Source organism: Salminus brasiliensis, chromosome 3 (genome assembly GCF_030463535.1).
Source record: "Salminus brasiliensis chromosome 3, fSalBra1.hap2, whole genome shotgun sequence".
NCBI lineage: Eukaryota > Metazoa > Chordata > Actinopteri > Characiformes > Bryconidae > Salminus > Salminus brasiliensis.
In genome coordinates, this window is record NC_132880.1 from 38,210,431 (window position 1) to 38,232,618 (window position 22,188).

At 42.7% G+C, this 22,188-nt stretch overlaps 1 protein-coding gene across 1 annotated transcript; it reads left to right on the forward strand.

The window, feature by feature from the left end:
- Positions 1 to 431: 431 nt before the first annotated feature.
- rnf19b (ring finger protein 19B) lies at positions 432 to 21,924 on the forward strand. Its single transcript, XM_072676052.1, has 10 exons — positions 432 to 725; positions 10,330 to 11,659; positions 14,748 to 14,947; positions 15,642 to 15,786; positions 15,961 to 16,123; positions 17,383 to 17,497; positions 18,153 to 18,293; positions 18,417 to 18,606; positions 18,750 to 18,884; positions 20,430 to 21,924. The coding sequence occupies exons 2-10, from the start codon at positions 11,037 to 11,039 to the stop codon at positions 20,845 to 20,847; spliced, it is 2,130 nt and encodes a 709-aa protein (XP_072532153.1). The 5' UTR covers positions 432 to 725; positions 10,330 to 11,036; the 3' UTR covers positions 20,848 to 21,924.
- The last annotated feature ends 264 nt before the right edge of the window (positions 21,925 to 22,188 follow it).

The window sequence follows — 22,188 nt, forward strand, 5'->3', positions numbered from 1 at the left end:
GATTTAAAAAATAAATTATAATATTAAAATATGCTTGCTCTGTAAGCTGATTATTATTATTTTATTTTATTTTTTTATTGATATTTATTATATGTAAACATCATCAGGATGACTAATTCATTCCGTTGTCATTGCGCAGTGACATGCATACATTAAGGAATCCCGTCAGTTGGCCGGTGATTCTTTTATAACGTGGTTAAATGCTCTGTCGTCTGTATGGGTTCATTCCCGGAGCCCCTTTATTAGTAAGACCAAAACTTTGCCGCGTGCTGGTTTTCGGTTTCGGTCTGTGTCGGTTTCCTCCTGTTCACACCGTTTTCGGGATCAGCGCGCGCGCCGGCCTTTCAGCGGTGACGGCACTATGGGCGGAGTTCGAAAACGCGTCACCGAACGGGGCTTTCCTCTATGACGTCAGTGGAAAAGAGCGAGCGAGCTCCGTCTAATCTGAGTCTGCTGAAGAAGAAACACCATCGCGGACAGACAGAGAGAGAGAGAGAGGGAGATAGAGAGAGAGAGCGAGAGAGGGGAGAGAGAGAGAGAGTGTGTGTGTGTGTGTGTGTGTGTGTTCTAGTCAGGGCTATTCGGTGTGTGTCTGAAGAACGTTTGGTCTGAAGAACGGGCGCTCCAGGAGGAGTTGCCTGAATGTACGGCGGACTCACCGCACCGAAGATCTCAGTGTACCGCCCTGTTCGGCTGATTCACTTTGGCTGTGCCAGGGAAGATAGGTAGGTAAAGTCTGTACAGTCTGGGTCGAACCGTTACAGTAATGTCACACCACTAACCACTAGAGGTAGGGTAGCTACTGGTATGTACGCCTGGACACGATATAGCAGTACGATGGATGATGACAGTTTACAAAACATGCCCAACTCCGGCTGTCTTGTATGTTATGTCTCCTGTAACAGCTAGCTTTAGCCTCAGCAGGCTGACGACTTGGCCATATCCTTTATTATTTATTTATTTATTTATTTATTTGACTTGACTTGATTTAGCCAGCTGTAATGTGGGCCTCTTCAGAGCCTCGAGGTCGCTCCCAATGTAGGGTTCTGCTCTCGTGGGTGCTACAGCTGCTGCCTCATGTTCCTCTGTTATGGAGCGGGTTAGCTGAAGTGTGTACGCAGGCCTAGGTGGGGTCTGCTCAGCTCTGGCGGAGTTCATTTGGTCATGTTTGTACAGGCAGCTCTACTATCTGTTCACTGTTGAAAATGAAGGGTTCTTGATCAGTTCTATAGAAGAACCCCATTTGGAGGTCTTTTTGTAAAGGAGCGGTGAGTGTGCAGAACTTTTCCATTGGCTGAGAACCTTTAGAACCTGAGAAAAGGTTCTTCACACACACATCTCTTTACACTCTTTACAGAAACGGTTCTTTATGGAACCATAAACAGCACTCCCAAAGCTCCCATAGCAAAGAACCCTTTGTAGCACCTTTATTTTTAAGAGTACTGCCTGCCTTCGCACCACGTCTCGCACCACTTCTCTGTCTTCCCAACCCTCTTGGCTCCCAGTGTAAGGTCCAGACCCAGAGTGCTCTTAGACATGGGAAAGGGCCTTCAGCACATTAAACATTCAACACCACATCAGCGTAACCTCCCATTACGTCTCCAGCTTTAGAGCTTTTCAGCTACTAATTAATGTTTCCAAAACTGAACCTCGTTCTAGCATTGTGTTCAGGAGGAGGGAGGGGGGCTGCAGTTGAGATCTTTTTCCATTGGAAAATACACGGAATACACGTATGATCCTACCCTCTTCTGTATCAGTTTCGCTTCTGCTATAGCTCCAGGACAAATTCTGTGGAAAGTTCGTTCTGCTCAGTTGCAGTTTTACTGTAATTCAATTCATGACTTCCAGGCAATGATGGAAAGTTGCTGTTTCCTTGTACTTGTAAGTTAAGGGTTTAAGTATTTTTAAAAGTGGAATAAAAGAACAGTTCCAATCTACTCAGTTCAGAGTCTAGCAGAGTGAAAGCTAGCCTACTTTTCACTGTGCGTCCATAGGAAAACTGAAAAGGACAATTCATGCCATAGCAATGTGTTAGTATTAACATAGCTTCTTAAAATGTCAGTATCCTTTTACATTGTCTTCAGATTTCATGATAAATGGATGGATAGAAATGATCTGGAGTTACCTGCTATAGTAACTTCTCTTAAAGGTTCATTATGGTGTTTTTTTCCTCCTATGTCCTAAAAAGTTACCTACAACATTTTGATCAAGCTGTCTCAGTATGCCTATTGATAATTATCTGTACCAGCAGTTCATAAATAATCAGTCCACAATCTCATCTGGATTGTCTAGATGTTCCGTGGAACAGTTTAGAGTTTTGTGACCGGACCTCAGGTAGGGTTTCCTTCTTATGAGTCTACCAGTGAAGCTGCACAGTGAAAGAGTGAAATGAGTCCACCCTCTTGACTCAGCTAAAAGGTGTGTGTGTGTGTGTGGGGGGGGGTGATTTGCATGGCTTACCAGCATTTCAATGGTCTTGTCTTGACCTCCACAGTTCCCCAGAACTTCTGTTTCTTAGTAGCTTCCTATTCTGTAGGAACCACAAGCTCACACAAGCTTAGCAACTTCTTATAACATATATATATATATATTATATGTGTTTGTATGTATGTATGTATGTATGTGTGTGTGTGTGTATATATGTGTGTATATATATATATATATATATATATATATATATATATACATACATACATACATACATACAGTGGGGGAAAAAAGTATTTAGTCAGTCACCAATTGTGCAAGTTCTCCCACTTAAAAAATGAGAGAGGCCTGTAATTGACCTCAACTATGAGAGACAAAATGAGAAAAAAAATTCTGAAAATCACATTGTCTGATTTTTTAAGAATTTATTTCCAAATAATGGTGGAAAATAAGTATTTGGTCACCTACATATATACATATATACACACACACACACCACACACTTGCTAATTGCAAAGTTTGACACCTTAATAAATCTCAACCCTTTGCAGTGTGTACAAAGTTTTGTATAGGCCACATTGATTATTAAACGTTAATTTCTGTTATGAAAAACAGAATAACTGTATATAAGGATAGGCTGGAAATAGTTTTTTTGTTAGTTTTATGTTAATTAGTTATGGAGGCTGTGTCTAATGCTTCTCTAAAAAGTCTGCGGTTGTTTGGTCATATTTAGTACTTCATTAATTACATCTTGTTTCAGAATCAGTCACCATGCTTGGGCTTCAGAGGGGTTTTACTTGTGCTTTCAGCTGGAGGTTGTTGTTTACGCATTTCATCAGAATGAATCAGTGACTTAAGAATGTGGCTGTGTTAGTCATGCTACACCTTAAAGCTCTGAAAGCTACCCCTCCATTCACTGGGAAGGAGACTGCTGACTGCTGGCAGTGTCGTGCGCCACTGTCATTTAGATCTTAGACTGGTGTTGTTGTTCTGATTAAATGGTGGTCTTGCCTTTCCTAAGAAGTTTGAGAGAAACCAAACCCATTCCAGAAATGAATTACAGACACAGCAGGGGCAGTCGCAGCTTGCTGGTTTTGTAAGGATGGGACCGTGATCAACAGAGCCACCTGTTCCACACAGACAGTCACCCAGCTTCTCAGCTTAAAGGGATTTCAGTAAGCACAAACAGCCCAGCAAAGGAGTTCATTTGCATGTCGGCTGCAGCTACTGCTCATGGCTTTTGTCAGACAGCGAATGTACAATCTTTTTGTGTTATCATTTTCTTTATTTTAGTGTAAACTTAAACTTCTAAAACCTGTGGGATTTATGCTGGGCGTTTCTTGTATTTTTCTATGAGAATTTCTGAGTTTACAAACTGCCTACATAATTAAATGGTCAACATGTAAACAAAGTCATTCAGAGTGGTTTCATCGTCCTACTGAGTCAGAATTGCAGTGGTGATCGGAACCAGATGTCTGAAGCATTTAACGCCTCTAAAAGCTACTTTTCACAAAGATTTTAAAGAAGATCTAGTGGCATTATGGTAAAACAAGTCCAGCGATAGTCATTATAATCTGATCAAAGGAATTTTCGCTGTTTCAAACCTGGCTAGTGCGCCCCCAAGTGGTAAAAATCAGTTCTAATGGGTCATTCTTTTGGACCTGCATTAAAATCGAAGCAGAAAACTCCCTTCCTGCTACTCACTAAGCCCCCACACCCCAAATTATTCGAATGTGCTGAGAAAATAATGGGCGGTCTACTCTGCAATAGAAGAGGTTACAAACGCACTGCTTGATGCCTTGCTGAGTACGTACAGTACATTCACAACTAGACTATACGTCCAAAGGTTTGTCAACACCCCTTCTAATGAATGCAATTTAAGTTGCACCTATTGCTGACAAGTGCAAATGCACACACACAGCTCGTCTAGACCTTGTAGAAAAGTATTTCCAATAGAAAAGACATAAAGACAGAAAAACATAAACCTATTTGCGCAATGCCTAATGCCAGGTGTGGAGAGGGATATAAAACCCCCCAGTACTGAGCTGTGGAGCAGAGGAGCCGTGTTCTCTGGAAGGATGGTGCTCCATCCAAGACTTCTTGGATGATTTGGAGAGTTGGGAATAAGGAGGCGTGGTGATCATCCAACATCCTGACCTCTCTAATGCTCTTGTCGCTGAAAGCCGAAATCAGATATTCAAAGCCATGTTCCAAAATCTAGTAGAAAGCATTCCCGGGACCTCTGAGATTTTGGAAGAAACAATGAATGAGCAGGTGTCCCAATACTTTTTTTTTTATAAGACGTTGAGGATTCAGTGGTGCTTTTGGATAGTGATGCTGAATGAAATCTTGTGGTTGCAGTAATGCTTACCACTGTAAAGAAATCCGAGTCATTACGTTTCTCTACAGTGTTGCTTTGCTTAAGTGAGTTTGTTTGCATCTCAGCTCATCTCAATTTTGAAAAACCTGTGGAATTTCTTTTCATATAGAATACACTGTGATCTTGTGCTTCAGTATGTACAGTAAAAAATGAGTTGTCAGTTCTACTTTAAAATAAGTACTACATGAGGTTACAACAGCGTGACTAGTTTTATTCCATTAAAATCAATAAAACATTCAGATAAAAAATAAAAACAAATGCATTATATAAACAAAAGCAGTTACATCATTGCAAATCTCAGCACAGCACAGGACCTGTAGCCAAACGAATGCTCTGGTGAACACCTGCACAGGAATGATTTTATGTAAGATGCTGGTCAGGTTGTAATATGCCTGATCCTGTTCATGTAATTACAAAAGTGGTCCCTGAACATGCGCGTGACGTTCATCGAACATATGGAGTCCGTTCAGCTGCATTGTGTAATAGTAAGCAAATCCAGTGGCCCACCTGTACACTAAACTCGCCATGTAATCTGTGTGTCTGTGTAAGCGATTGTGGAACCGAGACTGAGCTCTTTCAGCCAGCTGCTGATGCATGGTCTGGAACAGAGGCTGTTCCCACGGGATGATGCAAAAGTGCTGAGAGACTCTTTCAGTGTGTGCTGGCCGGAAGTGCTGAGACCTTAAGAACTACCCAACCTGACTTGCTCCTTCTCATCTGCCCTAAAAGAACGATAAGGACATCAGGACAGGCTGTGTAGATCTAAGAGGCCTGTATAATGCCACAGAATTTTTGGATGTGTGTTGTGTGTAGAGCTTCTGCTCTGGCAGTGCTCGGTTGCTTGGCTGTGGAAAGGCGTGTTTGCCATTAGTTTCCGTTTGGATTTATTCACTGAGGGCTCTGTAATCAAGCTTAATCTCAATTAAAAGACAGCAGGACTTAAAATGCACTGTTATACGGCTGAGCTTGGTAAGTACTACTGCAGTATTCTTGAATATTGGTGCATTGGCTGGTAACATTGACCTCCAGTCCAATCCAGGGTTTGTTTCATGTGAGCCTTTAGGTATGAACATATAGCAACCTATTTGGAGCTATGACCTCTGTTTTAAAAGTGTAGGTATCAGATTAGGGATGGCACATAGAATGAGTTTATAAGTTGTGGTGCCCTGAGATAGACTGGCGCCCTGCCCAGAAGGGGTTTCCTGCCTTGCTCTTATTGATTCCAGGTGGGCCCTGGACTGCCCTTACCAGGACAAAGCAGATCGGAAGATGAATGAATGCATTAATGAATATTCTTTCAGAAACTTTAAAAACAAACAAACAAAAAAACCCTCCTAATCATTGCTTACAATGAGTTTTCATTTTTCAATTTTCTGTGCTACCTCTAATTTATCAGGACTAATTATGCCATTGGCCAGAGTCCTTTAAGCACTGAAGATATCCATTATAAACTCAGAAAACCACAGTATGTTTGAATATAACTATAAAATATCGCTTTTGTATCAGATCATGCATTTTTGGGTCTCTCTGGTGACACTGGAAAGTATAGAGGCGATATGGAGGCACTCGAGTCTGATTGCGTATGATCCTCAGGGCTCATCATCTGTGATTCTCACAGATTCAGACACAGTCACTGCATTCATTAGGCTGCCACTTCTCTGCAGCTAATGCCAGACATGTTCAACACTCTACCAGTGCGTTGGCATTGTAATGTATTCCAGGAAATGAGTCGTATTCATTAAGTACCTGTTGCAGGTATTGTCTCTGCTGCGCAATGCTCTCTGGAGCTACCTTATTTTAGGTTAGATTCAGAGTTTAGCGCTCCACTTGATGTAAAGGTTCTTCAGACTTCAGCAAATATGGTTCTTTATGGAAATAAGTGGTTCTTCTGTGGCAGAGGTCTTCAAAAGTCTGGACATCGAATCCCGTGTCTAGTCCTTGGTAGATGCTATTCTAAGTGGCCATGCTATTACATTAACTGCTTCCTTAACTTCCAGTGAGAACACAATTTTGAATTTAGGGTCCAGATTTGAAGACCTGGGTTCTACGGCATCTCTCAACAAACCATTTGTAGCACCTCAAGAGTGTATAGCCACAGCTTGGACAAATCCAAAAGTCCTGACCTCCCACTCTGACTAATGTCTACAGTCAGATACAGATATTTAACCTAATATCAAAAATAGAGCACTTATTCATTAAGATTGAGTTGCAGTCAGACAGTACGTGTTCTAGAAAGGTCCTCAGGCACCAGTCATCTGGCCTTTCCAAATTCTGTCCGTATGAATGTAGAGCAGTGTCCATTTTAAGAAAGGGGTGAGCAAGAGTTGACCTCCTGCTCTTAAGACCCGGGATGTTCTGTACTGCGTCCTTCAATCTCAGAAATTATATTTGCAATTTTGAATATGAAATTTGGCCTCAAGCTCGCCTCCTTCAAAGTTCCACTTTAAGCACTGGGAGTGGGTGATACAGCCCAAAGCTTGGTAAACAGTGTTGATCACGATATAGCCTACGTTATATGGAAAAAAACATAGTTAGTTAGCTGACTGTGTGAATGTACAGTGTTGCTTAAGAGCTCAGAATCATTTGTCACATTAATGCAGCCTTGTAACCTGTATAGTGAAGGTTTAACCAGATATCTTTCGTTATTGTTATGTTTTGTTCAATAATTTCATTTTGGGAATAGTTTTTGATTGTCAGTATCCTTTGTGAGGGGGGGCTTATATAAATTAGGGTATCCTGTATATGAATTTAGCTTAAAGGTTTTTAAACAACTTTCTACTGATGGCTTGAAATCTGTTTCACGGGCCTTCCACAATCATATTTGACCTGTCTATGTAACCAAACTGTTTATTAACCAGCCTTTAAACCACAGAGTAATGACTGTTGCTGTGTGTGTGTGTGTGTGTGTGTGTGTGTGTGTGGAATCTGATTACAGGCAAAGAATTTGGGTCAGTATCATACAATGTTTAACTTGTGTTCTTCTAGTCTCCTTGGTTTACAACCTAAGTACTTGAAATCCAGTCTCCCTGCCAGTAGTTCCAATAAAACACTGGCTGAGTGTTTAGGAGGATATTCTGTGTGTGTACTCTTGTCGTTCTCTATTTTGGTTCACTTCATTAGACTTCCCATTTCTTGTAGATTAAAACTGTTGTGTTTGCTGTATGGTATAGCAAACACACAGATACACATTCAAGCCACACTCTTGTGTTGAGATGCGACACATTTTTTTCTTCCTTCTAGAGAAGGCTTGTTGTCCGCCCACATGCCCCTCACACACCAAACCTCAGAGAGCACAGATGGTAATTATGTGTCATCAGTTGCATTAGCAAAGGCTCCTGCCTCCTCTGAAGAGAGGCTAAAGTGGAATGGGAGGGTTATTACCATCCCTGTTGGGTCAGTAGTTAAATATAGAAGTACATATGATTCAACACTAGCTTTTCAACAGGTCGGTTATGGAAGTGCCATGGTAACAAGAGGGAGAGAGAGAGGAAAATAAGTGAGCTAGTTTGTCTATGGGTGATGACTATATAGGTTGGTAGTGCTTGTGTGTGTTATGAGAATGTACTGTTGTTCTTCCTCATGGTCACGACCAGTGGACATGGTGCGCAGCAGTTGTTGCATATGATGATGACAGTGGGCGAAGATATCGGGTCACAATAATGGCTGTTAGCAATTCAAACAGATCTGTGGAAAGTGGGTCACTCTGACTCCCATCACAGCTTGCCTCACAGAGCCATTAAATAGGAAAAAAAACATGGGTCTGGCGAACTGGAAACAGATCAGTCGAGTATTCTCTTGTAAGGCGCTCTACCTTCTTTCTGGTCCGGTTGGCTCTGGACCAGACGTGTATGGAAAGCAGCTTTTGGAAGTTGTTGAGAAAACATGCCAGTCTGATTACATTATGATCTGTCTTTACATTGTAAAATGACAATAACAGTGACCTGATATGAGGACATGAGGGCTGTGCAGCGTTGGCGTACAGTACAGGGTGTGCACATGTCCTCACATGCCTGTGTTAGCAGCCTGGATCTGACTGTGAGGGAAGACTTGGTTAGTGCTGTTTCCAGTGTGTCAGTCTTTCTCCCAGTGCCCCCCTCCCTCTCCTGCTTCTCGTCCACTAAACAAATTTGAGGGCGGTTGTCCAGAGGTCAGCCGGGAGAAAATCAGGACACATCTGGATTAAACATGGAGCACGTTTGTGTGTTTATGCATACGTGGTTGGTTTCTGTGCTCCAGACAGATTATTTGCCCTCAATATCTCCTGTATTTGCCTTCTGTTGCGTTTGTTTTTTTTTTTTTGTTTATTTGTCTTGTTTTGCTCTTTTTCATCCCGTTCCATATCGCTCTCTCTCTCTCTTGCTCTCTCTCGCTCTCTCTCTCCTTTTTCCTCCTACGATGCAGGTTCGATCCTACACATGTACAGTTATGTGCACATGTGCACTCATGCTCTCTTTAATGTATTCTATAATGTGTGTGTGTGTGTGTGTGTGTGTGTGTGTGTGTGTGTGTGTGTGTGTGTGTGCGCGTTCATAAGTGCCAGAGTCACTGCAAGGGTCCTTGTATGCTGTACTGGTAGTGGGGATCACCATGGCAACCACACTAGCAGCACAGTGTGAAGTGAAGAGGGAGGGCTCAAGAGTGTGTGCTTGTGTATTTGAGAGAGACAAATAGAGAGAGATAGAGGCAGAAGGTGTCAGCAGGAGCGAGATACGAATGGATGGATAGAGGAACACAAGGATGGATAGAAATAGACCAAGATCTGACCCCAATATTGGATAACTGTGTGTGTGTGTGTGTGTGTGTGTGTGTATATATATATATATATATATCTAAAACAAAAAATATATTTATATAATACAATAACATATATATAATATGATATTAAAATATATATATATAACATATTAACAATAACAGCAATAAAATAATTAAATAAATTTAAAAACATTATTATAATAATAATTATTATTATTATCTAACTTAACAACAACAACAACAATAATACAAATTTTAAATGTGCTGATATGTACACATCATGCATATAGTCAGTTACAGAACACATTATGCACTTTTTATTTACATTTCGTTGTAATATGGACAAAAATATTGGGTCAGTGTTTTTCTGAAATCAAAAGTATTCAAATTTGGTTGAATTAACTGCCTCTACTGTCTAGTGAGGACTTTCGACTAGATTCCTTACACACATATACACACATATACATATATGTATTTAAATTATAGATGATAGAAGCATGATATCTAGGCTGCCCATGTGTGACTACACTACATACATTTTGTGCACTTCTATACAGAACACTACGGCATGCAAGTCCTCAGTTCATCATGAGAGTCAGTGAGGCATTTGTTCCAGTGGTAGTGTTATCCGCTGTTGCGTGTGAAGAGTTAACAGTGAAATTGAAAGAGCAAAAGTGAGAGGAGGGGTGTGTGTGAACTGAGCATGCTCCTTTTGCATGCGCACCGCTCTCTGGGCTAACTTCCTGTGCTATTTCTCTTCCTTACAGGCAGGCCGATTCAGAGAGGAGAGAGGGACAAACTGGAGCAGCTTGGCTCAGTCGTGAAACCTGGAGAATACAGCTGCGGGAATAGAGGACATTAGCAGCGAACAAGCCTCCTGAAAGAATCAAAGGTGTTCCGAGCCAGAGGACACGTTTTCTAGCCTGTTTTTTTTTTTATTTATTGTATTTTAAACAGCTACAGCAAGTAAGAAATAAACATATATAAAGCTTCTGTGTTTAGTATTGAGAAAGAACACCTCTCAGTTTCCACTAACAGTGAGTACTTATTACAGTTGTTTGTACTGTTTATGTAATTGTTTGGTAATCAGCCTACTTGGCTGTTGAGAGAACAAACTTGTAGGACGACAAGGGGATTTTTCAGTTTCTCTTTCCTTTCCGTCAGCCTCGTTCTGTGAAGGCTATCTTTCCGTTGATTGTTTTACTGCTGGTTCCTGGTTAAGCACACAAGGAAGGTATGACTGTTTGACTGGAATTCTCCATCAGTATTGTTAACTGGAATTAATTTCCCTTTTGGACAATTAGGGTTTTTTCTTTTGGTATCTGGAGTGTGTGTGTGCTCTTTGTACGGGGCTTTGTAGCACTAACTGACAACTAGAGGCCTTACACAAGTTTGTGTAGGACGATTCTGCGTCAAACCCAGAGAGCCTTACAAGGACACAAGGTAAAAGGCTCCATCAGGTCATCCCTGGGCAATGGGATCAGAAAAAGACTCTGAATCACCCCATTCTTCAGTCAGTGGCATTCCCAATCCTAAATGTCGTGGACCGGGCAAGAAGCAGAGCAGGATCTCCTTCTCAAGCCTTTTCCACAGTAAACGGGGCTCTAGGGGGAGCAAAGCTAGCGTGGGCACACCTTTAGCTCAGCAGCTTCACCAACAACAACAACTCCAACAGCAGCAGCAGCAGCAACAACACCAACAACTTCTTCAGCCTTCTACTCCAGCCGCTGCTTCCCCGGACCCCGCAGCCACTGGCGACTCAGCCGAGCCTTTGTCCTCCAGCCAGGCATCGCTGGGAGGACAGGATCTTCTGGAATGCCCGCTGTGCCTGGTTCGGCAGCCCCGAGATCAGCTGGCTGAGCTGCAGGGCTGCAGTCATCGCTCCTGCCTGTGCTGCCTGCGCCAGTACCTGCGCATCGAGATCACGGAGAGCCGTGTGCAGCTTAGCTGCCCCGAGTGCGCTGAGAGACTGGCCCCCAGGCAGGTGGCCCTCATCCTGGACGATGCCGCCCTGATGGAGAAGTACGAGGAGTTTCTTCTGAGGCGCTGCCTCGCCTCGGACCCTGACTGCCGCTGGTGCCCTGCCCCAGACTGCGGGTAGGTCTAAGAGTCATAGTTGTTTTTGCTGCCTTATTGTTGGTTATATTGCTTTTGTTAAGTGTTATTTGAGTTATTTGAGTTGTGATGATTCTGTAGAGTCGTCACCTTTACTAAGGTTGAACTCTTTTTGCTGTTCCAGTCTCAAAAATTATCAAAAAGTTGTAAGCACACCAATAACTTCTAAAAATTTAAAACCTTTTGAATTGGAATCCTCAGGAAACCAACATCTCATCCTCTATCGCCAAACCCACATGTAGTATTCATTGAACGTTTAGCATCTCCACCTAAAACAACATTCAAAAGAAGGCTTTGAAGGCTTTTTGATAAATAAAGCATACGATTGGTCGATGCTTAAAAAAACACTGCAGGCTGCTCTTCAGCATCCCTTTCTAATCCTCATGAAAATGTCCATAGAACGTCATATCGCCACCTGCAGTACTGGAGTTCTTGTACGTACGCGATGGCAAAAACAAAACCACATAGGATGCAAGCTTGTAACCTCATAAAGGTGGGTTTGACTTTGCTCAGCCCTCGCAAGCTTTGCTAAAAAAGTATACAGAAGTGCGTTAAAGAGTTGCACAAAATAAATAAACGGAAATAGTAACCAATTAGTATATACACAAAAGCCCCTAGCATCTTTCATTCACTTGCAGCAGGGTCACAATTTTTACATGAATTACGCCTTTTCACGTAATTGGGTCGGGAATGTTTGCGACGTAGGCCTGTCTTACCTTCAAAGCTAGTTTATCAAGGGCAGGGGGTAGATGAAAGGTCAGAGAGCCGGAACACCAGTTGCTGTGCTCTGTGTGGGACGCTGAATTCAGCAGATGTGTCATTTGGAGAATGTGTGTTTACTGTGCAGGACTTTGTGGCCTGTTAGTGATTTGTCAATCACAGTAGTGGGTTGTTGCCCTACATGTCGGGGACATGTCTGCGTCTGACTTTTGAGTCAGCACTACTTCTTTTTCAAACCCACAGTTGTCTGTGGAGACGGGAGTTTTCTGGAGGGGACATTTTTATAGGAGGAAAGAGATGCATTTCAGTAGTGCTGGTAATGGTTTGATTTCAGGGCAGTTTGCAGTGATAGCCAGCCAGGATTGAAGTGTAGTCAGTATGTGATTGTCATCTTGCTATCTTTGGCCTCTGTGGGTATTTAGTTCAGTAAGTGTCAGAAGAATTTGTGTCAAGGAAGCTGATTACACTCTTCATAACTCATGGGACTGGGCTCCCCTTTTGAGTCTTGGTTCCTCTCAAGGTTTCTTTCTCTTGATCTGAGGGAGTTTTTCCTTTTCACTGTTGCCTTTGGCTCGCTCAGAAGAGGCTGAAATCGGGATCTCTGTGACTATGCTGGTTGTGAAAGCGTTTTACCAATAAATTTGAATTGATGGAGAAAGCTGAGGATCTCCTTTTTCTGGCTGATCTGTTGGAGATTTACAGCACCTTATGTCCATCTCCTCTATTCTCTCTCTCTCTCTCTCTCTCTATATATATATATATCTCCACCAAAAAAAATCTTCCTGTCAGTTTCCATCCACAGAATAGCTGTATTCTGTCTCCCCAGCTCTGCAGCTCAGCCTCAGTTTGACAGAAAGGAGCAGTTGACCAATCAGCAGAGGAAACGAATCCTTTCTCTCTATTGCTCTCCTGCGCTCTCTCTCTCTTTTCTGAGAGTTGCCATGGTGACTGGGATGCAGCACAGAGCTAGTGTTTCTAGGGGTAACAGAGGTTGGGATTTAATTAAAGCGGTCATTACCTCCTCACTGGACCGTGTTCGCACTGAATTGTGTGTTTCTGTGAACTGTGAGTTAGGGTCTGTAGTTCAGACATGTAACTGTTTGAGCCAGTAAGGGCATGTTGAGTTCTGATAGAGAGAGGCTGTCAAGTGTAGCTTTTTTTTTTTTTTTGTGGAAAGAGTATGTATTGTTCCCGTAGGCTGTCTGTGTTGGACTGAGAGTTCCTTTGCTAATGTGCTGGCAAATGTATCATAGCCTTCTTATGAAAAGGTTTTGCTGTGGAAAGCTCCCATAACGACCTGGGCTTTGATTTGTGGCAACACGTCACAACATGCTCATCAGATTAGGAGGTTTGTTTGTCTGGTTTGTTGATCTTAGCATTGCACTGAGATATGCCATCCTGGAATTCAGTATCAGTGTCCCTGAGCTCCTGCAGTAGTGGTCAAGGGTAGAGATGATACGATGGCACTCTTTCTTTTCTGATATAAAAACTTTATCAGCCGATAAAAATACCACTTGTTTTCTTCATAAAACAAAGTAGTTAGAACCTAAATTAATGTGCTAATCACAATACTACTATCTTGGGCTATATTTGATAGATTTGAGACAGTCAGTACAGCCTGTGGTGTGTTAACATTAGCACGTTGGGTGAGTTCCAAACACATTCCTTACACCTGTTCAACAACAACGACATGCTGTCTTTATCTGATCTGCCATGTTTTAACCCGAGTTCAAAAAAGTGGGGAAAAGGCCAGAAATACTTGTTTATTTTATTTTCACTGCAAACAGAACAGTAAGTGATAAAGAATAAAGAAAGAAAAGAAAATGATGAAAGCCATGCTCACTATGCCTGGTTTTGTGAGGCATTGGCAACAAAAACTAGTTCTCATAGAGTTGTAAATCCATTACAATTCCCACAATACCATGAAAATCCTGACTGCTTGCAGCTTAAGTTTTTTTGCAGTACTCTGCATTACGTCTGTTAATCTTCTGCCACCTTGTGGATTTTTTTTCCCGGAACATTACAGTGTATTACGTACAGCTGCACAAGGCGAACGGTGACCTCCATACCATGAAGGTTTACGCGTACCCTTACACCCCTACCATCCATAAAATTAAGCCGTCTCAGTCATCATAGTGAATTGAAGAATTTACGAATTCACAAACTGTGGATCATGCATATAGTTATACAGATCAACACAAACAGGCAGACCTATAGGTGGGCTTATGTTACTTCTGGGGCTTTTTTGTACTTTATTTGTACTCCTTAGGTCTGATCATCTCAGCAGCTGTAGATAGACACAGTGCCTCTGAGAAAACTCCTCTGACCTCTTTGGCTCATTCCCTTCCAGGTTTGCAGTCATCGCCTCAGGTTGTGCCAGCTGTCCCAGGCTGGTGTGCCGCAGGGAAGGGTGTGGTGCGGAGTTTTGCTACCACTGCAAGCAGGCCTGGCACCCCAACCAGACGTGTGATTCGGCCCGGCAGCAGAGGGCGCTCTCCCTGAGAACGCACAGCAACCACTCACCCAGTTACACAGCTGAGCAGGGCCCCAGTGAGTTCCCCTGACGTATTCCTTGTTAGCTCTTTTCTTTCTGCCTTGGCCTCTGTGTCTCCATGATCTGCTTGTGTAATGTAGTAGAGACGTATGCGTTGTATCCTATTCTTCGAGTTTGACCAGAAAGGCCAACTACATTGTTTAAAATGAATACGGCACAAGCGTAAGAACAGTAGCTTTTAGAGTTGCTGTAATAACTGTATTACAGTCTATAGGGCAGTTGCAGATGGAATAGTTTTACAGTAAGAGACCATTGAACCCTGTAGTTCCTGGATATTCTTTGTATTATTAGTATATTAATATTATTGTGTTTTAGAGTAAGGATCTAATCCTCACCACAAGCTTTCAATACATTAGTGTCCTAACCTGGTAAGCAAATGACAAAACATAACTTGACTTGACAGGGATCTGTTTGGCAAACTCTTAAATTACAGAAGCTCCCCAGAGAAATCTAATCCAGCTATGATTAGGTCTTATTTTTCTGGCGTACCAAAGAATTGATTAACCTCATAAATAATTGTGATTATGCCAAACATTCGAGCCGTTTCTAAGCTTACAGATGGTCGAAGTGTTTGCGCTCCCTCTCACACCACCTGACATTCAGAAAGAAGCTTCCTCAGCACACTGTATTTACAAGAGCCTGTGAATGCCACTGCTTATACTAAACCCAAACCCATTAATCCCCACTCAGCTGATGACATCAAGCCCTGTCCCCGATGTGGAGCCTACATCATCAAGATGAACGACGGCAGCTGTAATCACATGACCTGCGCTGTGTGTGGCTGCGAGTTCTGCTGGCTCTGTATGAAGGAAATCTCTGACCTGCACTACCTCAGGTATGCTCAGCTCCGAGGCCAATTGCCATGTAGCTAAGAGCACCGCCATCTGTTCAGCAATTACCTAGACATGCTGGTTGAGTCTGGGAATAATGACCTTTGATGACTTGATGATGTAGTTCTCCTCTCGGCCTGAATTTGTCCGTCTCACTCTGTGCTCCTTATCTTTCGCAGTCCATCAGGTTGTACCTTCTGGGGAAAGAAGCCATGGAGTCGTAAGAAGAAGATTCTGTGGCAGCTGGGAACTCTGATTGGTGCCCCAGTGGGCATCACTCTAATCGCTGGCATTGCAGTGCCTGCCATGGTTATTGGCATCCCGGTTTACGTAGGGCGCAAGGTAAGATGGAGCTTGAAGTATCTGTGCCATTATGCTGGAGCCATGACTAACCAACTAACCAAAATGTGGACGTCACAAATTGTCAAATAAGGAAACTAATGAAGAGGTCTTTCATTGACCCATCTGGGAACTTCCCAACATGCTTCTGTCTCTGTACACAAAGGCTTGATTGCTTTTGATCTTATCGAATCTTGTTAACAGTCTATTTTCTGTGTAGTTTTGCCTGGTAGGGCAGGAACCAGACTCCAGCATTCCTACAAACCAACGACACTGCCTCTGTGCCTAGAAAATAGACTTGTTTAGAGCCCTATTGCCAAGTAGAGGGCGTGCCTGTACAGAGTGTTGTTTCATTTTCTCCAAGCACATTGTTTCTCAGGAGGTTTCTGGAAATTATGTTGATGTCACTTCTTTTGAATATTCTATCAGCTGCAGAATATACAACCCTCAAAACCACAAAATGCAAAACTGAATGAGCAAGAATTCTTAGAACATTTCCAGCACAATGCAAATGTCTTCTAATAACAACTGCGCATCCAGTAAGGCAATGAGTTCTCAGTTACTACCTGAAGGAAGTCCTGCCTCACTGCTTATTTTTTGTGTATCTCTGTGTCTTCATGAATACTCAATTTAAAACTTCTCCAGAGTCATGATCACAAAATTGTGATACAAAATGTATCCCAAAGTGTCCCAAAACTCAGAACCATGATACTAAGGCAAAAAATGAAACACTCCATGAACTATGCGTCTGAATACCAAGAACACGTTTTCAGGACATTGATTAAAGCAACAATATGTAGCATTTTATTTTTAAATAACGGCTTTGAAATCATTGTGATGCTCTACTGAGCATTGAGAATTTCCCCACTGTGGGAATAATAAAGGATTATCTTATCTTATCTTATCTTATTTTATCTTACTGGTCTGAAAAGGGGACAGTACTGCTGCCGTCACTGGTATTCACCAGTATCTTCCCAAGAATGCAAAGAAAAGCAATGTTCATGAGAAATGTCCAAACAAAACGTCTATGTAAGAGACATGCTCTTATAATGATAGATCCCAGTAAGTTGAACAAATAAGAAAACATAGGTGAATGTCAGAATCTTTGTGAAAACTGTGTAAGTGGGTCTTAAAAAGAGCGTTTCTTCTTAAGAATGGTTGGGGATGAGGCCCAGTTTGACAGCTGATACCTGATGATGCATGTTTGTTTGAAACTTTTTGGTTTATTCTGAAACTTTGGTTTTGATTCCTTTCCGGTGCAGATATACGCCCACTATGAAGGGAAGAAGACCTCTCAGCACAGGAGAAACCTGGCCATCACAGGGGGTGTGGCCCTGTCCATTATCACAGCACCAGTCATTGCTGCTGTCAGTGTGGGTAGGTTTACCTGTAAAATGTTGGAAGAAAATCTATTGGTTTTGTAATCAAGACACTGTTTTATTGTCTTCCTCTTAATGTACATTAAATGTCCAAATGTTTGTGGACGCCCCTTCTAATGAATGCATTCAGCTGCTTTAAGTTGGACTGATTGCTGAGACAGATGTGCGAATGCACACACACAGCTTGCCTAGTCTCTGTAAAGAAGAGCTGCCAGTAGCAGATAAACATGAACCTATTGGCACTATGCCTACTGCCAGGCATGGGCTAGAGGGGTATAAAGCCCCCAAGCATGGAGCTGTGGAACTGATTGCATGATGGTGTGCCATCGCATTCTTTTGGGATGAGGTGTTAGGGATGGGGTGGGGTGGTGGTCATCCAACATTCTGACCTATTTAACACCCCTGTTGCTAAATGCAATCATATCCTCACAGTAGTGCTCCAATATCTAATTGAAAGCCTTCCCTTGACCATAGCGACGGTTACTCCAACAAAAGCAGGACAACCTTTTTATAAATAGCCTTAATTTTGAAAGAAATGAATAAGAATGGGCATGTGTCCCAATACTTTGGTCCATTTAAGGGTACCATCAGACTGTGCTAGGAGTTTTCAGTGGGAACATGTGAAAGAGATATGTCCTTGGTCATTCTCCTAGGTATTGGTGTACCCATCATGTTGGCATATGTGTATGGCGTGGTGCCAATCTCCCTGTGCCGTGGCGGGGGCTGCGGGGTCAGCAGAGGGAAGGGACGAGGTGTCAGGATCGACTTTGATGAGGACGATGGGCCCATTACAGGTCAGTAAGTTCATCTGATTCATACGTGAAACCGTAACAGTGGTGCTTTTCACAACAGGCATTGCCACAGATGATAATGGTGTTATCTCTGGTATGCTCTTTCCCTATCTTTCATGTGTTTAGTTGCTGACGCATGGCGAGCACTGAAGTCTCCCAGCCTTGGTGAAAGCAGTCTGGAGGGAGGGGCCAGTGGCCTCAGTACAACCTCCCCAAGTGAAGGCCTGTCCGTGGCCCCTGGGGGCTTAGGGGACACACCCCACTTTAACACGTTAGCAGGAGGAGCTCTGGGAGCTCGAACAGGAAAATACAGCAGGTATGACGAGTGGTCTGGATGGTTAAACCATATAAGGAATGAAGGGTGTGTTGTTTGGGTATTGATGTGAGTTAAGCTGATTACTTGTCAGGTCACGTCAGTGGCTGGCACTGTGCTGTAACTTGACTGTGTTGATGCTTCAGGCTGGAGGTTCAAGGTGCTGAGCTTGGAAAAGAAGGTGTACGCAGAGAGACCGGGAGCCTGGGAGCAGCCAGTGATTGCGCAAGCACTCGTGGCATGGCGGGCTCCATAACTTCCTCCTACACCTTACCCGACAGGTATGTGTGGATCTTACCTTTGGTCTTTAATGTGTCTTGTCATTTGTGTATCATGTTTTTATAGTTCCCTGCCCTGCTTATAGGGCAGCAAAATTGTTCATGTTTTTATTGTCATTTTTATTGTTTTTTATGAGTTTACACCATAAACACATCGTTAAAAGCTGTGATAACAGAACAGATCAGATTACTTCACACACACCGCCAGAGTGGTGTCATTGCAGAAGTGGGAACGTAGCATTAGAAGCTTTAGAACGTGCTTTTCTGAGGCTTTAACCTTCCTCAACCACTTTACCACTCTGCTAAACAGGCAGTTACAAAACACATGTACATCTCAACAACTCAAAGACATCCATACGTTAACACTGTATTTTTCCATCATGATGGGACTGACTACTATTACTACAGCTAGCAATGATTATGATCAGTACACCCGTGCATAACATAAAAAGGTGCTATACAGGTACATTTGACTTGACTTAACATTTACATTACAGTGAGCTAAACCTCTCTTCAAATAAGGGCCTCTTTTTAGAGTTGATTTAATACAAGCAAGTAAAAGCGTATGCCATGGTGGGCTAACTCTGAGCCCCAAATTGCCCTAATGTGGAAAGTAGAATGTCCCATATTTACATTTATGGCATTTAGCAAATTAATTTATTCATATCTATATTAGTATGGATACCTAGATGCACAATACTCAACAAATAATACATACATATACTAAAATTAATATAAAAAAATTGAAGCAAGACATGAGTACAATCACTTCACGCATTTGAAACACACTATGGGCTGGTTCCCCAGACAGGCCTATAGTCTTGGACTTGGGCTTTCTGAATGGGAAGCCTTTTGTAGGAAGCTAGCCCTTTTACTATCTAGTACTTTTGGGATGACTTGAGGACTTGGGGATGATGTCACTAGCAATGTTGCTGTAGTATGTTGCTGAATGCAATTCATATCTTCACAGCAGTGCTCCAAACTCTAGTAGATCTAGCCTTCTCTGGACAGTAGAGACAGTTACTCCAACAAAACAAGTTAAACTATTTTTATTACCTTTGTTTTTAGGAAAGCAAAACTGGTGTCCCAATATTTTTGTCTCTGTAGTGTATTATTATTATGAAATGCATATTGTTTTGGGATTTGTGTGAATTAAAGTGAATTAAAGGTGTATTGCTGAATTGTGTGTGAACAAATTGGTTACCAACCAGGTCTGATCTGATTAATCACTGCTTAGCGTTTCTTTACAGCCAGATAGCCAAGCTTTTTCTTTTTATCCGAGGCTCACACTGTGTGGGCTAAATGGAAACACGAAGCACAGTCACATATATTTCCAGTACGTTCTATTAGTCAGAGTCACAATTGTGCACTCTCTTTAATGGGTGAAACTGGAATTTTGCCAGATTAAAAGAAATCAACATGAAATTCAATTATAAACTACATCAGCTCAGATCGGCCCACACAAATTGAAAATGTTATCGATTGTGCACCCCCACCCAGTTTCCACGGTGTTCTTGTTCTCTGACTCACTCTCCTCTTACATTTTAGGGAAGGCACAAACCTTGAGATTCAGGTGGACATTGAAACCAAACCCAGCCATCTGTGTCTAACCAGTGAAGAGGATCTGGCTCCACCCACTGCTGCCATGGCACATGGCTCGGGGGAGGAGCCTCAGGACTGCAGCTCCTGCAGAGGCGGGGTTTTATCCGGCTCGTCTCTAGGCCTGTCGCCCGGGGGGTCACTCAGGGAGGGGCTGCGTGACGTTACGCTGGCTCAGCCGGAGAGCATCCGCAGTGACCTGGAGATGTCCGACACGCAGTCAGACGACATCGCAGAGCTGACGTCGGACGACTGCGACTCCCCTCGCCCCAAAAGCTCCCGTCCCCCTCCTCCGCCCCAGCCCACCTGCCGAGCCTTGAACTCCACCGACGGCCTGCACTGTCCCGACGTCATCCTTTACGTGTGAGGAGAGTCCAGGGACTCTTGCTGTTGCACAGACCTAGCTGTTTATTACCGCTTTTATCTGGTTCTTTTGCTGCTTTTTGTAACGATTAAAACACACCTTAACAGTTCAGGCGATTCGGTGGCATGCGTCTGCCTGGCTGCCTGTGGCTCTGCTCTTGTCTGCCTACAGAACTACAGACAGGGCTCTACCTCTACAACTATTCATACTGTTAGTAGTTCAGAATCTTGTATGTTTACTTATCGGTGCAATTAATGCCTTGGCTATTTAAGCAAAAAAAAAAAGGAATAAGATAAACCGTAGGTACTACCATTGCCACAAATATCCTGTGAGTGGGGATAAAAGAAAAAAACAATGCTACAAAGTGAAATATCACCAAGCACACATTTACAGTATGTGAGGGACTGTGGGGAGTGGGGAGGGTTTAGCTGGACTACAGTGTTTTCTATGTATGTTGGTATGTATGATTTTTTTGTTTGTTTGTTTTTTTCTTCTTCTTTTTCCTTATTTATAACTAAGCGACCCGGAAAATTGTACGACTCGCTGCATGCATGTGTATGCATGACCTGCGCTTGTATACGAGGGTATAAGCCAAGTTTGTAGTGGTTGCACTGACCAGGTTTGCACAGTGAAGAGATGTAAATGGACCTGCACTCGAGTCTCACCTGCACAAAGACTGGAATTCAGAGATGGGACATTGGGTTGTTGCCAAAGGAGATCGGCCCCTTTCCCCTCAAGCAGACGGTTTCACCCAGATCGCTGTCTGCCTGCCTTAGACGTGACGCTCATGCTCTCAGTCGCTTTCCCCACTGACTCTCTGACTCACTGACAACACTGTCTGTGCCCACACGTCTGTAATGAGTGTGTGAGAGTGAGTGTGATGTGTGTCTTTTTATTTGTTTGTATTAAAACATAAAGGGCATCAACAGTGGGGCAGGCCACCAGATGCACTTTTTCCTCCCTTTTCCTTTTTTTTGGGGAAACCTAGCCCTGTGTTATCATGGACCCACTGCAATGTGTTTGAACTTATGCATTTCTGAGTAATAAACTGAATTAAATGGTTGAGCTTTCTGCACTTTATCCCTGTGTTTTGTTCTTGTTCTGCAAACACTCTCCTCGCTCCGTCTCTCTCTAGCTATCTGCCTACTTATCATTCATATCATAATGAATGATGAGTCAGTTTCTTTGAAGTATATCCCTGGTGGATGACAAAGCATTTTAGGGCATATCATACATTGGTCATGTCTTGGTGGATGTGATGGAATACCGGATCATCTCTGTTTGATTACTGGATCTCAGAATCTGTGTGTTTTTGCATATTGTTTTACTGTCAGTTATATACGA